The sequence below is a fragment of the Echeneis naucrates genome, chromosome 23 (genome assembly GCF_900963305.1).
Source record: "Echeneis naucrates chromosome 23, fEcheNa1.1, whole genome shotgun sequence".
Lineage (NCBI taxonomy): Eukaryota > Metazoa > Chordata > Actinopteri > Carangiformes > Echeneidae > Echeneis > Echeneis naucrates.
The window spans coordinates 14,453,375-14,468,983 of NC_042533.1; the positions used below are offsets into that span (position 1 = coordinate 14,453,375).

At 40.9% G+C, this 15,609-nt stretch overlaps 2 protein-coding genes and 1 non-coding gene across 4 annotated transcripts; 2 read left to right on the top strand and 1 right to left on the bottom strand.

Annotated features, from left to right (window-relative positions):
• Positions 1 to 281: 281 nt before the first annotated feature.
• Positions 282 to 8,948, bottom strand: glt8d2 (glycosyltransferase 8 domain containing 2). 2 transcript variants are annotated; one of them, XM_029495339.1, is made up of 10 exons: positions 8,667 to 8,947; positions 6,536 to 6,579; positions 4,704 to 4,796; positions 4,379 to 4,577; positions 3,994 to 4,111; positions 3,659 to 3,743; positions 2,901 to 3,013; positions 2,335 to 2,501; positions 1,669 to 1,781; positions 282 to 886 (listed from the first exon to the last, which is right to left on the bottom strand). In XM_029495339.1, the coding sequence occupies exons 2-10, from the start codon at positions 6,552 to 6,554 to the stop codon at positions 708 to 710; spliced, it is 1,086 nt and encodes a 361-aa protein (XP_029351199.1). In that variant the 5' UTR covers positions 6,555 to 6,579; positions 8,667 to 8,947; the 3' UTR covers positions 282 to 707. The 2 variants fall into 2 exon arrangements, with proteins under 2 accessions (XP_029351199.1, XP_029351200.1); XM_029495340.1 differs by lacking the exon at positions 6,536 to 6,579 and having other exon boundaries at positions 8,667 to 8,948.
• A 541-nt stretch (positions 8,949 to 9,489) lies between these two features.
• On the top strand, positions 9,490 to 14,143 carry ankrd16 (ankyrin repeat domain 16). Its single transcript, XM_029495353.1, has 7 exons — positions 9,490 to 9,939; positions 10,548 to 10,768; positions 10,939 to 10,981; positions 11,504 to 11,612; positions 11,715 to 11,876; positions 12,615 to 12,693; positions 13,715 to 14,143. The coding sequence occupies exons 1-7, from the start codon at positions 9,596 to 9,598 to the stop codon at positions 13,876 to 13,878; spliced, it is 1,122 nt and encodes a 373-aa protein (XP_029351213.1). The 5' UTR covers positions 9,490 to 9,595; the 3' UTR covers positions 13,879 to 14,143.
• Positions 10,036 to 10,123, top strand: trnay-gua (transfer RNA tyrosine (anticodon GUA)). The gene is given in 2 exon segments: positions 10,036 to 10,072; positions 10,088 to 10,123. It is a non-coding gene; the product is annotated as a tRNA-Tyr (tRNA).
• Positions 14,144 to 15,609: the final 1,466 nt, after the last annotated feature.

Here is a 15,609-nt window from a genome sequence, read left to right on the forward strand (position 1 = left end):
GCAAACTAAGCCAGGAGCATAACCACTGAGCTAAATCAGGAAAAGTGCTGTGGTTCATTTAATACAGTGCATAGACAATATCCAAAGCTTGAGGCCATTAGTGAGGGTTTAATACTCTAGTGTTTTGAACCATGCCGTAACAGTTTCCTCTCTGTCCCATGGTACATCCTTTTTGATAAACAAACAGATAAACAGGTGAAAATTTGTATTCCTCTCTGATGTCATCAACACAAAGCAGATGAAGATTAAATAGAAATTTTGACCAAATTATTCAACTTGGGGAAAATGTTATGGGACAACTTTTATTTTTTACAGCAGACAATAACCAGGAACACATAGTAATGTATCAGTTCATGTCACATGTGTTTGGACTGTGAATGTAGCAGTAAAGACCATAAAATAAGAAAGAACAAATTCATTAAATTGATTTCAAGTTAGCATGGAATCCAATTTTCTACAGCTTAACACAAAGACTCAGATCTTTGTGGTCGTTTTCACTTTGGTCACATTTTATGGCTGATTTTCTTTATATGTATCTGTCAACAACAGATTAGTCACATTTATCTGCATAGAATATTGACTCTCCTGACACTGTTTCTCCAGTTCAAGCACCAACCTTTACATCTCTTTGTTTTATAATCAGATACTGTGTCACAGTAGGCCTTCAGTCTCTCATGCTTCATGTCACTGTGCCTAAGCAGTTGAGCTCAGTTTTCACTTTTTGGTCGCACCAAGGAGAATCTTCCGGAGGGGTCAGGGATGAACCACCTCTCCCACAGATCCATGTGAACAGCTGGATAGCTCCATGGTTTGAACGGGCCGTTCCAGTGCAGCAGGTGAGCCTCCTGCAGGAAGCTCTCTGAGTAGCGGGCATCTGGACTCCATCCTGCAAATATAGGAGCTCTTTTTATTTCTTGCTTCTGGACTCTAAAACCATACTAACTATTTTAGTTCATCCAGATCGACTTATGATTAGCTTTCAGGAGCATAAGCATGCTCTGCAGCACCCTTGCAGATTGCACTTGACTTGCTCATGGTTTTAGCTGCTTTTAATAACGCTATTAAGCACTGTGAGTCAAAGGCATAATGATTCATTGTATAACCTAACACTGTCTCAGTCAGTGATGATTCAACAGATGCAGATGCTTTTGTTTTTTGTGTTTGCATGTTTTCTGTTCAGTTACAGCGCATGGAACTCTGCGCCACCATTCTGATATTTTATAACATGAAAATGTACATGGCTGGCAGCATGGCGGCATAGCGGCTAGCGTGGTTAGGGCTGCTGCCTCACATCAAGAAGATTGTGGGTTGGATTCCTGAGACTGGGGAGTGGAGTCTCTGTGTCGAGTTTGCATGTTTTCCCCTTGCTTGCATAGGTTTGCTTTGGGTACTCCGGTTTCCTCCCACAGTCCAAAGACATCAAGTTTAGGTTGACTGGTGACTCTAAATTTCCCATAAGTCTGAGTGTGAGTGTTTGTTCATCTTTGTCTCTGTATGTCGGCTCTGTGATGGACTGGCCCCTGTCCAGGGTGTACCCCACCCTCATCCAATGTGAGCTGGGATGGGGTCCAGCCCCCCCAACAACCCAGAAATGGATAAGCGGTAGAAGATGAATGAATGAATGTACAAGACTATAAAATCTTCAGTGTTTAACAAACGAGGACTCACCGAGGTGTCTGACGTGCCACAGTGGGTCCAGTGTTGTGTATTTGTCATGAAAAACTATGAGCATGGGTGGAGTTGCCACTCCTCCGGCCATAGCACTGCTGTATATGTTCTGCCTGATAGAGAGAAGAAAGGGTTTCTGGTCACACCGACACTTTGCTGCTTCTTTAAAAAAAAAAAACATTCAAATAAATGTTTATGTTGATACAACAGCGTTACACAAAAAAGGCAGCTGAAAATATTTGACAATGAAGACGGTGAGATACAATTTGTAAAGAACAGCATATATAAAGGGAAGCTCTGCGATATATGCAAATGTTTCTCCATTTCAAATACAATGAATTAAGATAATGTTAATGTTATTTTTTTTGCTTTACATTAGTCAAATTATGGATTAAAGGTAAATGTGAAAAGTCTAAATATCAAAATGAACAATTTCTGCTTTTTTTGCTCATTTAGCTGAAGAAAGGATTTCCCGTTTTATTACAGACGAACAAGGCAGCACCAGGCATTGGCCTCTTTCTTCGTCCTTTAGGTACAACAGTGGATAATATGAGGTTTGAGGCTGTAGGTTTGTTGAGAGGTGGGTGGACTATAAATGCTGCTGAAATAAACAGCTGCTTTATGACTTTATGCATAAGTTATTTCAGAGTTTTACACTATCCCTACTTGAAATTCTCCTCCATCCATTTCTCTAGCTGTTTGGTGATCTTCTGTTTCTTCCACTCACTGATATCCGCCACAAAAACTCCAGGGTTGAAGGAACAGTCTCTGGGGTTAATGCCCAGGTCTCTAACTTCCTGTTTCCTGTAGTCCAGGAAGCCCATGTAGGTTGTCTAGGAGACAAACTCAGAGAACAGGACACTGTATTTCAGCTGAAGAAACTGAGCCTGCAGAAAACTTCATTGTATAACCCTGTCTCAGTCAGTGATGATTCAACAGATGCAGATGCTTTTGTTTTTTGTTTTGTTTGCATAACAAAATTTGTCACCCAGCTCGTGCAATGTTGACCCAGAAAATTTAATTACTGATTAATGTTCTTAAAAATTTAGATTTATGTTTAAAGTCTGTAATTAAAATGACTTTACATGCACTACACACATCTGTCCCCAGCTAAATGCAACAAAACAATTCTTATCCAGTGGATCCATTGAGGTTTTTCATCCTGCTTTGATTGTTGGTTTGACATGAGGTATGTTTATTGTTTTATTATAAAAATCCAAATTAAGATCCACCTGCATGCCGATGCTGCGCACCATCTCGTACGTGGAAGGCAGGTCACAGTCAGTGGCGAAGGCAGCAGCGTGCCCAGGTTTCAGTTTGATGCTAAACAGTTCACTGATGTCACCTTGAAAGAGTGAAAACTGTTGTGGTGAATAAACACATACCATCGACCTGTTACAGCACAATTATCTCACATTAGTGTGATAAACCAAACAATATTCAGAATTGCTAAAAGGGCCGATTCAAATTTCTCTGTTCATGTCATGGTAGGCAAATACATTCATTACTGTCATTGATATTTTGACAATTAGATCAAATGAAAATACATAATTTCACTTTAGTTTTTTGTTTTGCAAATGGGTTGTTGACCGAGTACCTTTGCAGCCCACCAAGCTGGGAACCACTGACTTAGACTGCATTGCTTGTAAGTCTGCATGTGTAATCTTTATTTCTTCTAAAAGCTCGAACTGCTCTTGTGTTTATGGAAAGTCCTGTGACCTGTTAAATTTGGTAAATTTATTAAACTAAGAGCTTCTATACTGTGATGATTTACTTGCTCAGCCTTCAATCAGTACATAAAGACAGTCAGTCCTCTCTGTTGCCGTTCTATGATTTATCAAACACAATATCAGGGAACGGGAGCAGGGCTTTAACGCTGTTGCCCCACAACAAGAAGGTCGTGGATTTGGTTCCCAGACCTGGGGCCTTTCCCAGGTTTTCTCATGCATAATAAATTTTACCAGACTGATCTCTGATCACACATACGTACCCTGAACAATGATGTCATCATCTAAGTATATCACCCTCTTGTGGTTGATGTCAAGTAGAGGTAAGTAAAAGCGTACAAAGTTGAGCTGCAAAATAAAACCAAAGTTGAAACGCTTGTACAGTAGGGCAAAAGAGTATTTAGTCAGCCACTGATTGTGCAAGATTTCCTGGATTTTTTTTTTTTCTCATTTTGTCTCTCATAGTTGAAGTGTACCTATGATGAAAATTACAGACCTCTCTCATCAATCTAACTTGCACAATCAGTGGCTGACTAAATACTTTTTTGCCCCACTGTATATGTATAATGTTTGTATTGCTGCTTGGACAAAAGCTCACCGGATGTAGCAGCTCCGGTCGAGAGGAATCTGGCTTCACTTTCCCTCGAAGAACCATGGGGTTAAATTCCAGAATCTTATACTTCATGGATTTTAGCCTAGTCCTCTGTATGTACTCCCTGGGAGGAGGTAAAAAAAAAAAACTTACATTAGAAAAAGAAACATGAAGATCACAATTATTAACAATGATGCTGGGATGTCAGGCCCCTTCCATATTTGAGGCAATCACAGACAACCAACAGAAGTGCAGAGAAAAAGCACACAAGCCCTTGAACACGAACTTTAGTCTAATCAATCAATCTGTTTTATTGGCAGGAACACAGCCCATATAAAAGAAACATATACAAGAAATGCAATGTGGTTTGCAATAGTAACAAGTGACAAACCTTGTCAGTTTAACAGCATCACGAAAAGTAACAATATAGAAGAAAACGCTGGCATCTGTGTTGCTAAGGATGCTGTTGATGGTCGCCATGGTACCACCCATACGCTCCTCAGATGCGCAGATGATGACAGGGATAACATCATCCAACTCTGACACACCCGCCTTAGCCTGAGCAACACTTCCATGGCTCCTCCAGTGACCTAAGAGGAATCAGGGAGTGAAGGCCGCAGGGCGATGGTCACATTGAAATTGGACTGACGTCACAAAGCAGAAAGCTACATTGACTCCCACTGTGTTTATGAGATGCAGGGTCTTGTTTGGCTAACCTGGGAGTCTGGGCCAGGTTGGGGCTCTGAGCAGTGAGTTGTGAAGGATAAGACAGAACATCAGCAGCAGCAACACCAGGAGGGCCTGATTAACTGTAACACAGGAAGAGGCACGGCTCAGTCCTCGCTATCAGAGACATCACAATATGTATAGAATATGTAACAAGCTGCAGAATGCCAAAAAAGACCACAGGCATGGAGGGAAAGTCCTGGCGTATCTGCCCCAGAAATCTGTTCTCTTATTGTATATTGTATCATCCAAACCACATCCAGAGACCGGATCATGTTTTTATTGGATAAATAACTTGAAAGAATAGCTGTGGAAAAAACTTTGTGTGTGTTATTGCTAAGTAGGATAATGCTCTCTCGTATATGTAGCCTTTGTTAGAGTTGCTTTTATTATTTATACCTTAGCTTTTTTTAATTGTGCTTAGCATAAAGATTCGATGCAGAGACATACGTTAATTTGTATGTATTTCCTGTTTTATTTTGTAGTTTGTGTTCTGATGCGTTGCTGTGAGTTTTACCTCCTTCTTTCTCCCCTCTGATCACATCTCAGCCTAATTGTGTTACACCTGTCTCATTGTCTCCCCTTCCTTCCTGTGCCAGATTGTCTTTACCTCTGTGAACAAGCTCTGTTTGCCTCCTGTGTATCATCGGTTTTGGTATTTTTGACTTTCTGGATTTTTGCTTGTTCCCTGTCTGATTTGTCTGCCTGATTCTGTCGGTGTTTGGGATTTTGACCATTTGTTACCTCCTGGAATAAAGAGCTCCACTTAGGGACCTGGTACTTCTCTTTTGCACTTGCTGGCACAAACCTGGTATTCAAAGGAAAATGGCAAGCTCTCACCTCTCACCCTAATGATTTAGCATGCTGCATTTCATGTTTGAGTAGTGAATCAAATAAAAATATAGCATGCTTGTGAGTGTGCCTTCTGTATTTGTGCACAAAGATAATTCTAATGGCCTCCAGGCTCCAGCCCCATGAATGTAGTTTGAAACTACAGCGATTAGGTTGATGGGTGTTTCATTATCATAGCATTATAATGAGCATGGAAAACTGGTTTGCAGTAATGTTTTCCTTACACACACTATCATTGTGTGTGGAGTTTCCACCAGCTGCCAAACAGATGACAGAGACAGGAGATTCAAACACACATCTGAAATCAGTCACAAGCCTCTCTTATAATTTTTAGGTCTCACAACTGACGGTGGAAAAAATGCTACTGAAATACTTCAGACATTCCAGTTCAAATTATTATATATGTAATTTTCAGCCACATTGAAAAATGGTTGGGCAGCACGGTGGAAAAGTGGTTAGTGCTGTTGCCCCACAACAAGGTCATAAGTTCGGTTCCCAGGCCTTTTTGCATGTTCTCCCTGTGCTTGCATGGCTTTTCTCTGGGCACTCTAGTTTCCAACCACCGTTCAAAAATATGCATGTTTAGGTTAATAGTGAGCGGTCGTTCGTCTGTCTGTCTCTGTATGCTGGCCCTGTAATGGCGACCTATACAGGACGTAAGCCACAGTCCTTCCAGGCCAAGGTCTGGTTACCTCATCATACCCTCCCCCAGCACACACATTTGGTGCACATGCATCCAGTTTGTATATTTTCACCATCCCTGGAGAGAAATCTAGGGGTTCCATACTATGAAGGCAGCACAAACTATACCTAACTTTAAAATAAAACAAAGCCCATACCAAGCCAGTAGCCTGCATGTGCACATCAACAGGTACGGAACACTTTGCTTATTTTGTCTTAGGTAAATTTAAGTCACTTGAGGAAATAATTCAGTCTTATTCAATTTGTATCATGCTTCACTTTCACTTACTTCTTCTCAAGAGAGCCATATTTCATGTTTGGCTCCAGCGACCTCTGCAAACACAAAGAGCAAAAGGCAAATGGAGAACTATTAGGTCACTCAAGAGATTTCAACTTTCAGAGAACTAAAAGATTAAATACTTTTTGTCGTTAATAATAATGCATGCTGAGTTGAGGTTTTTTTTTTATTTTTGAAGTATCCCTTTCCTCAGAATTACCCTGCCGACACAACTGAAAGTAAGAGTAAGAGTCCATTTATCAACCAGTCTGTAAATTAAATACTTAAAGGTCCATATTTTACACTTCTCGTGTTTTTTTATCTGAAATGTTGATATCCATGAAAACACACACACACACATATATATAAATAAGGAAAAAAAATTATACTGCTGTAATAGTGGCGAGGTTTTGTGTAACTGTTTAAATGTTGTTTCTTTATCACAGGATATTTTTGTTGCATAAGAACTCAATCCAGAAACACTTAAACCAACACAGTTCTCTGACATCAACAGTTATGTCACAGTAAAAGCTGCAATGTGATTGCTGTGTGTATGATTGTGTGAATAAACAGGTGTTGCTCAGTGATTACTTGGGTGGGGTTGGTAGGGATGCTGCCAAAAAAGCTGAGATCACACTGAAGCTGAAGGTTTCAAGGCATCAGTTGGCTCTTTTCTGACTGTGAGAACTGAGCCCAGAAGCCTCAAGACATGACAAAACGCAGATGGCTGCATTTTGTCCAAAATCCTCCATCACTTCCTTCCTATTGGGCTTGGGCATTTATTGAGGAATCTATTTTCTTGCCAGAATTTTAACGTTTACATTTTTACTGCGCTAATAGAATTGATTTGTCCTAACTGTCAAAAACAAGGCCAATGACTATTTCCTCATCAGATTGAGTGAAACCTACTTTGTTTGAGCTATTTGTAACAAATCTGCGCATTCAAACTGAGCTTGAACAGTTTGCGTAGTTAGTCCTTTTTAGAGCAGCATCAAACATCTGGAGCCAATTAGCTGCAAATACACCCCTTGCAGAAAGCAGAGCTGCCAAACATGCTGTCTCTGGTCTGCATTCAAACAACTGGGAATCCTGTTATTCCGACCTTTTTTTTTTTTTTTTTTTTCAATCTTACATGCAATATAATTACCTTTCTAAGTGCATATTATCAGTGCCTTTTACATTTTACTCTTGCATATCCTTTTATAGCCCTTGTGTATTTTTGAGAAGTTATAAAATAAATGACATCAATGACATCAGAACAGACTGTGTTCTTTCCCAGAAAAAAAAGGCTTCTTCAGTGCATTCTTGAGGATCAATGCTTCATAAATCCTTTTTGATTATGTAGGAACAAGGTAGGCACCTTTTGTTCATTTAAAGGACCTTCTAAAAGCCAGCAAGGAGTTGTGTGAGCTTTTATTACTCCTGTTGTAAGGACGCTTATGTTTTTACACAATGACACTGTGGGGACTCAATGTTCTCCCTGGACAACAAACAAGTCCATGTAAATCACTCTGTTTTAGTGAGTGAAGAATGAAGACTTTGATTACGAGTTAACAAGGCTGGGTGGCTTTGCAGGAAATTAATGTCAAAGTTATGTGCTCTGAAGGGATGGAAAGACAGCTGTGTGTGTGTGGTGTATATTTGTGTTTGTGTTTATGAGCTTGGGGGGATGGGAACTAAGACCAAACCACATAAGTCATCCCACAACATAAAAGTAGTTGTTAACTTTTTCAGGACTAAAATCCATTAAAAATTGTTTGCCCAAAGAGAAAAAGTCAAATCAAGAGAAAAGTTTTAAACAAACCAAATAAATGCAGATCACTCTACTTGGGCACTGTAGTGCTTTACAAAAACCCAGCTCTTCTATGAAATTGTGATTCAAATGAGTGAAACGGCACCATGCACTGTAAACTCTCAGACTTTTATCTTGTTTTTAAAGTTAACATATTAATCGACTTAACTTTTTAAGGACAGTTATTTTTCATTGTGGCACGACAAAAAGTTATCTTTTTGTAGGACATACAGGATAAATATTTCCCAACACACTATATTAAGTTTTCATCTTAGGGCACTATAGAAGGAGAGTGCCATTGTCATGGAACAAAATGTAAAGCATGTTGAAAGAATTGTCTAATGTACTCACCAGAAAAAGAGGGTGGTGGTCGCAGCCAGTCTTACTCCGACTGTTCATGGTCCATGGTCCAACAGACTGAGACTCACCCCCACCAGCAGCCCCTCTTTTCTTCTCTCACATTTTTATTTCTGTTTTCCCTCCAGATGTGAGTCATCCTGTTGACCAGCTCTCTGTCATTTAGCCAGAGGCTGGATCAACTCTCCCCATTTCAGGGCAGAGATGCCGAGAGATTCATTTCTGCCTTTTTTGTTGCTGTGTGATGGTCATCAATAAAAACTGAAGACTGACGTCGTTTCATTTGAGCCATAACAGCGAACACGCATGTACCTCAAGTGCCTCTTTATGTGTTAAGTTAAGTTCAGTGACAAAGTCTTGATCAAAAACTTCTTTGTCGAGCCAAGTGGCCTGTCGTGAGAAACACTACATCTCCCATGATACCACTGGCGTCAACCCTGCTGCAAAGGACAACTAAAGTTTATCCCCTGTTCACGCTTGGCTCGTCACAGTTCTAAAAAAACCCCAAAACAAAACAAAAGTCGAAAATTAATTGAGTTTAATGTATATTTAAAAAGAGTTTATCACCGTATTTAAAAAAAAAAACATTTTGTATGTGTGTACACATATACTCCCACATTCTATATTAAAAAATACAACTTAATTTGTTAAATGAATTAACACACGTATTAACTTCAATAATGTGCATTTTTTTTTACTATCGAAATGTTTATAATAACAAAACATGAATACTTTTATACTTTTTTATGAGCTTTTGTCTTCTGTATACGTGCGCAGGACAAGTTTTTGGTTGACCGACGTAATTTTTTTGCCAAAACACTGTAAGAGCAGACGGTTAGCATGGTGCTGTGTTCCTAGCAGCATGTCTCCATCAGTCCACAGGGACAGTGTCCTCTGACTGTTTCCGGGCTCGCTGCTGAAGAATGAGCATGGAGGACAGCCAGCTCAGGGTGCTGCCGAGGCTCACCCAGGACGGACAGCTGGACTCCCTGCGGAACAGCATCTCGGCGGGTGGCACGGCGGCGGCTCGGAGCGTCGTCAGCAAACACTTCGGCCGATCTGGGGACACGCTGCTGCACTACGCTGCCAGACACGGACACATGGACATCATAGACTATCTCCTGAAGACCGTGGGCATGGACGTAGAAGTGTACAACAACGACTACAAGAGAGCGCTGCATGAAGCTGCAGCAATGGGTCACCACGCATGTGTCAGCTACCTGCTCCGGGAGGGAGCCAAAGTGGACAGTCTGAAGAAGGCCGACTGGTGGGGAACAGTCAGCTATAAACTTAACATCTTATGAAACGTAAACAACATCAGGACACATTTATAAACGATAATCGTCCAGCCTACTGCAACCTCCCTTCGATAGCTCAGTTGGTAGAGCGGAGGACTGTAGAGGCTGACAGCTGAAATCCTTAGGTCGCTGGTTCGAATCCGGCTCGAAGGAGAGATTTTTTTTTTTAATACAGGCGCCAGCGTATGAAATATTCCCAATATTCCCAATAATTCAGTAAAGCGCTTAAATCTGCTTTCAGCCACTTTCGAGTGTTTGCTGTTTAAATTGGATCTTTACATCATCCCAACGAAAGAAACCCAAGAAAATATAACATAAAAAAATAGAATTTCATAGTATTGTTAGTATTTTCACTTCTTAAGGAAACATGGCAAAGAAATCATCAAGATAATTTTTCGTTTCATATTAATTAAGTTATATCATCATCTTTACTGTATAACATTTTTTTAAGATTTGTTCTGTCGCATTTTTTTTTCCTGTGTATTTACTTGTAAGCTTTTAATATAAACCCCGCTCCTCAGGAGATGCTGCCTGGCTGCAGCAGGTGACAGCGATGTGTCCTCCATGTTTCCCTTAGGACTCCTCTGATGATGGCCTGCACCAGGAGGAACCTTGATGTGATCCAAGAGCTGTTGTGTCACGGTGCGGACCCGGCCCTGAGAAACAAAGACGGCTGGAACTCCTTCCACATCGCCTGCAGGGAGGGCGATCCCCTGGTCGTACAGCACATGCTCCTTATTGCACCAGATGTATGGAGGACAGAGAGCAAGACCCGCAGGACGCCGCTTCACACTGCAGGTGAGGTATCTATGGTTCCATCATATTGTACGAATCTGAGATGTATCTCCCAAGATTTACAAAAATCCAGATTCAGAGAATTTTGATAGATGGTCAAACATTGAAGATGTCATGCTTTGATAACTGAATAAGAAGTACAAGATTACAACTCTTGCTCTGTGTTGATGCAGCGATGCATGGCTGTGAGGAGGTTGTCAGGGTCCTGCTAGAGAGGTAGGTACAACTGCTATATTGGTAAATACTTTCCCAAAAATCAAAGTTTCACTAAATTGAGCGTAGAAAGCTCACAATTGCATACATTATATCTGTACGGAGTTGAAAGCTCAGAATGCCCCGAAATTATAGCCTTTAAAAATAGAGTTAGCCGACACTGGTTAACTGAAACCCTTCATTCTATCACTGGTTGTGAAAAGAACTCAGATTGTATTGAATTATATGGTCCTACCTTTCACTTAATTTATTCAGCCAATAAACTTGCCCTAAAGAGTTTATGGTCTCCGTCTCTAGTTTCAGGTCTTCTTAAATACAACATGGCGGTTATAAATGATTGTCCCATTTAGAGGAAAATAGACCATAAATCGGGATCTCTCAAACAGCGGTTTTTACAAACAAATAAATGGCATTGGTAGTAATAGTAATATTACTGATAGTAATCAACAGTAATGACTCCCTGTCTCTCTTACAAAAATGTTGTCCTGCTTTGCACTTTGTTAGTTCCTCATAACCTTCTTTCAGATGTGGCTACATCCCAGACAGCCGTGATAGCTGTGGAGTCACTCCTTTGATGGATGCTTTGAGGAATGGACACATCTCTGTCGCCAGGCTGCTCTTAGAAAAACACAAGGTTGAGTGCGTTCATAGTAACATCTCAGTATTGATCTTAAAAACAAAAAAACACAACCTTGATATTTATGTCCAGTCATGACTTTTTATGTGCACACTGCAGGCATCTCCAACAGCAGCCGACAAGCTCGGGGCTCAGGTGGTGCACCAGGTAGCCGTAACTGGCCAAGAGGAGTCCCTGCGGTTCCTGGTGCGGGAGCTCGGTGTAGACGTTAACCAGAGAGCTACTGACATCCAGCTCACTGCCCTGCATTATGCTGCAAAAGTGAGATCAGTGACTGACCTCTAAATAAAACAACTTTTACAACATAATGCCTAGCAGAAAGAGATAAATGTTTGAAACCCTAACCCTAACCCTAACCCATAGATGAAATCAATAAGGAACATTTAGAGAGTTAAATATGTCTCCACACTAAAACATTAAATAAAACTGATATATTGACAACCAATGGATATTTCACAGAGGACTGATGCTCTATCACATTCTAAAATCCATGCATAACCAACCATTTACAGAACATCATCCTGCTGAGTACAAGCGTGATTTGTATTTTTCTGGACAAAATGTGATTATGAATCTTATTATCAAGCTCATTTGCCATGAAGTCTGCACTAAGGGATGTATCACTTTTGATGTCCCCTAAAGTCAACTTATGACCTGTATAGTTAGTTTTTGACTCTCTCGCACAAGAAGAGGAAGATGACTAGCTGACCATATGCTGAGAAACTCCAGCTTGATTTGAATTCCTGACAACAAATCAGAGATTTGGTAGATGATGGACAACAAGCTACCCAGAACAACCATATGATGATTGCATATGTTTATGATTAACACTTAAAGGGTCAATATCAGTTAAGGACAAACACTTCTCTCTTTTTGTGTCACCAATTGTTATGCATAATAACATAAATCTAAATCATACATCTGTGAAACTGAATTTTCAGTAATACTCTGACATCTGGCAGTACATTATGTTCATCACCTCTTCTGCCTCTTTATCAGGAGGGCCACATGTCTGCTATAAACACACTGCTGGAGCTGGGAGCCGATCTTCATGGTCGGGACAAAAAGGGAAGAACTGGTAAGCTGTGCCATGTATTTTAAACGCCGCAAATTTATGACAAAATGTATTCCCTGGAAATGTTGTACCAATTTAAAGTATTTGTCCTTAACCATGGCAAAAGAGGGCCGATAACATTTTGTTGGAAAGAATTATTGTTTGTCAAAAAGCAGCTACATTGTATTGCTGGTGGTGTGTGAGCATGGTTGTAGTTGTTCACTGTGGCACCACTGACTAAGATTTCATTTGAATCCAAATTGGGAGCCCAAATGGGTTAGGATACATTTCCATCTAAAATGCTATTCAGTTTTAATTTATAACAGCACATTTAAAGCAGAAATCTGGAAAATTAATATCTTAATTTGGTATTAATCTGGAAAAAAATACCTTATTTCTCATTAAGTAATAACTAGATATTTAGGTGGGTAATAGCAATGGCCTCCTTATTTTGCCAAACGCTATCATCTCAACTATTTGATTTAGTTCAAGTTATTGATCAATTAATTATTGCCCAGCCCTTGAATGGAGACACCGCTTTGATTCACCAGCACAACTGAACAGGCAGGACTCATGTGACATATCAGCGAGATTTCTTTAAATTATAAATCAGATCTAGGTTGTTTATAGTAGCAAACATCTCAGTCCACAGAGGAAAATAAAAACAAAAAAAACAAAACACAATTTTTTTATTTTTTGTTAAAATAAGTCACTTTATACTAAGTCCAGCATCCAACCTGGCAGGATTCACTCATCTGAAATATTTTAATTCAATCAGAAAACGGTCAGTAAAACAAATCTGATCTCCCCCATTGGACAGAGACAAGCTGCAGGGAACTAAATAAACCTATAGTGGCATGGTTTTTGGCTCTTAAAACCACAAATATATCTTGTTAGGATCACAGATCAATAGCTAAACTACTAAATGTTTTCTGTGGTGTGCTACTTTAACTACTTCACTGAACGTGTATATCATTTATACATAGTCTGCAATTAACACTCTTACCTGGAAGGTAATGAAATAATGTTTACTACCTTTTCTCAGCTCTTCATATGGCTTGCATTGGGCAGCATGCCAGATCAGCCAGGATGCTTTTGCAATTGGGACTCAAAGACGAAGAGGATATATCCGGTACAACACCACGGCAGCTTGCTAGGAAACCCGATGTAATGCGATTGTTTGAATGCAGCTCTCCTGAAGCATCTTAAGCCTAACATATTACCCATATTTTCACTTTCATTTTTTTTGGTTGCCAATTAAGTTAAGAAAATAACCTGAAATACTAAATGGGATTAAAGCGTTAACCACTTTTCAACCACCATTAAATCTTAAATACCTGAATTGTGTTGTGCAGAGTATTTCTAAATTACAGAAATTATATTAGGATTACTCACATTACTCACTTACTCACTTAAATTTCAAATTAAAATGTGGAAGTTGCAATTACCAGACAGCAAACGTTAGCATTAACATAGGTCTTGTCATAGGTTCCAAGAGCAGCACCCAAGAGCAGGAGCGTAGATATAAAAAAAAAATATATCAAATCCTCACACCAACATTCCACAAGAAATTTCCCAGTGTTCCAAGATGGGTTAATATCCCTGCTAGGATTTGATCCACTTTCTCAGAAGTGACAGACAGTGATAATACCACTTGCCCACAGGGCAAGCTGGCTCAGATGGCAGCAGGAGCAGAGTTTGAAAATAGGTGGCAGGGAATTCCTCCCAGAATAGCCAGAGCAATCAGAACCAGGAGACACACAGGCTGAACTCACAGACAGTGGCGGAAGGCCAGTCAGACTACCAGGGCAGAGACAAGGAGATGTGGTCAGGGATAGCTGGAATCGATACCAGGAGAGCAGGCTGGAAAAGAGTGCTGGAGACATCTGGCAGTGTCTGTGAGGATCTGGGCTGTTAAAATACTGGCTGGCTGAAAAGTGGAGAGCTGGGAAGACCAGGTGTAGGAAATTGTGACTGATGAGATGGTGAGGCCAGAGGTCAGTAAGTCTGGGCTGAGGGTTCCAACCCCCGCCAAGGGATGGCCGCTCATGTCCTAAAGGACCCACCAAGTCAGGTGGGGATTGAAAGGCGGAACTAAAACTCCTCTGATCTGGACCAGTCCATCTCTCCTCTCCAGGGAGTTTAGAGGAATGTTGAGCAGGGTCAGCCTTCGTCATCGGAGAGATCCTCAGCTGGAGACTCCTCAGGGAGACTCAGGGCAAACTGGTGGCAAGGGGTCGTGGTCTGTATGGCCTGGACCACTCGAACAAGCAGAGGAGTTGGAGGGCTGGTCAGGATGGCAATTATGGAACGTCCTGGTCAATCATATGACAAGCTGCTTTTTTTTTTTTTTTTTTTTTTTTTTTTTGGCGCCGTTCTAGCGGCAGCCTGTAGCCGCAGCTCCTCGTCGTGTTTCGTGTAAACTTCGTTAATTTGTTGGTTCGCTCTTTTGTTGTTTTTTTTTTTTTCTGTTCAATAACAACCTTTCTGTTAAAGGTGCGAAATGGCTTTGGTTGGTGTGGTTTTTCTCCTACTTTCCTACTTTTTGTAACTTGGAAGATCGCCGCCGGCAGTTGTGGCAGTTGATTGCGCCGTGTAAACCCGCGCTGTTGCCTGGAGACAGGTGGTCCCGCAGGAGCTACGGAGGAGACGCCGGGGCTGCAGGTCCGGAGCGAAACGGAGGGAAAAAAGGAGAAGACACAAACCGGCGGTCCCAGCGATCATAACGGGGAACGTGAGGTCTTTGGGGAACAAGACGGACGAACTGGCAGCGCTTGTGAAGACCCAGAGGGAATACCGTGACTGTAGCATATGTTGCTTCAGTGAAACATGGCTGCACTCGCACATCCCGGACAGCAGCGTTGAGGTCCCAGGTTACAGTTTGGTACGGGGAGACAGTGACACTTCCAAATGTCATGAAGGAACGTCTCTATAACCCAG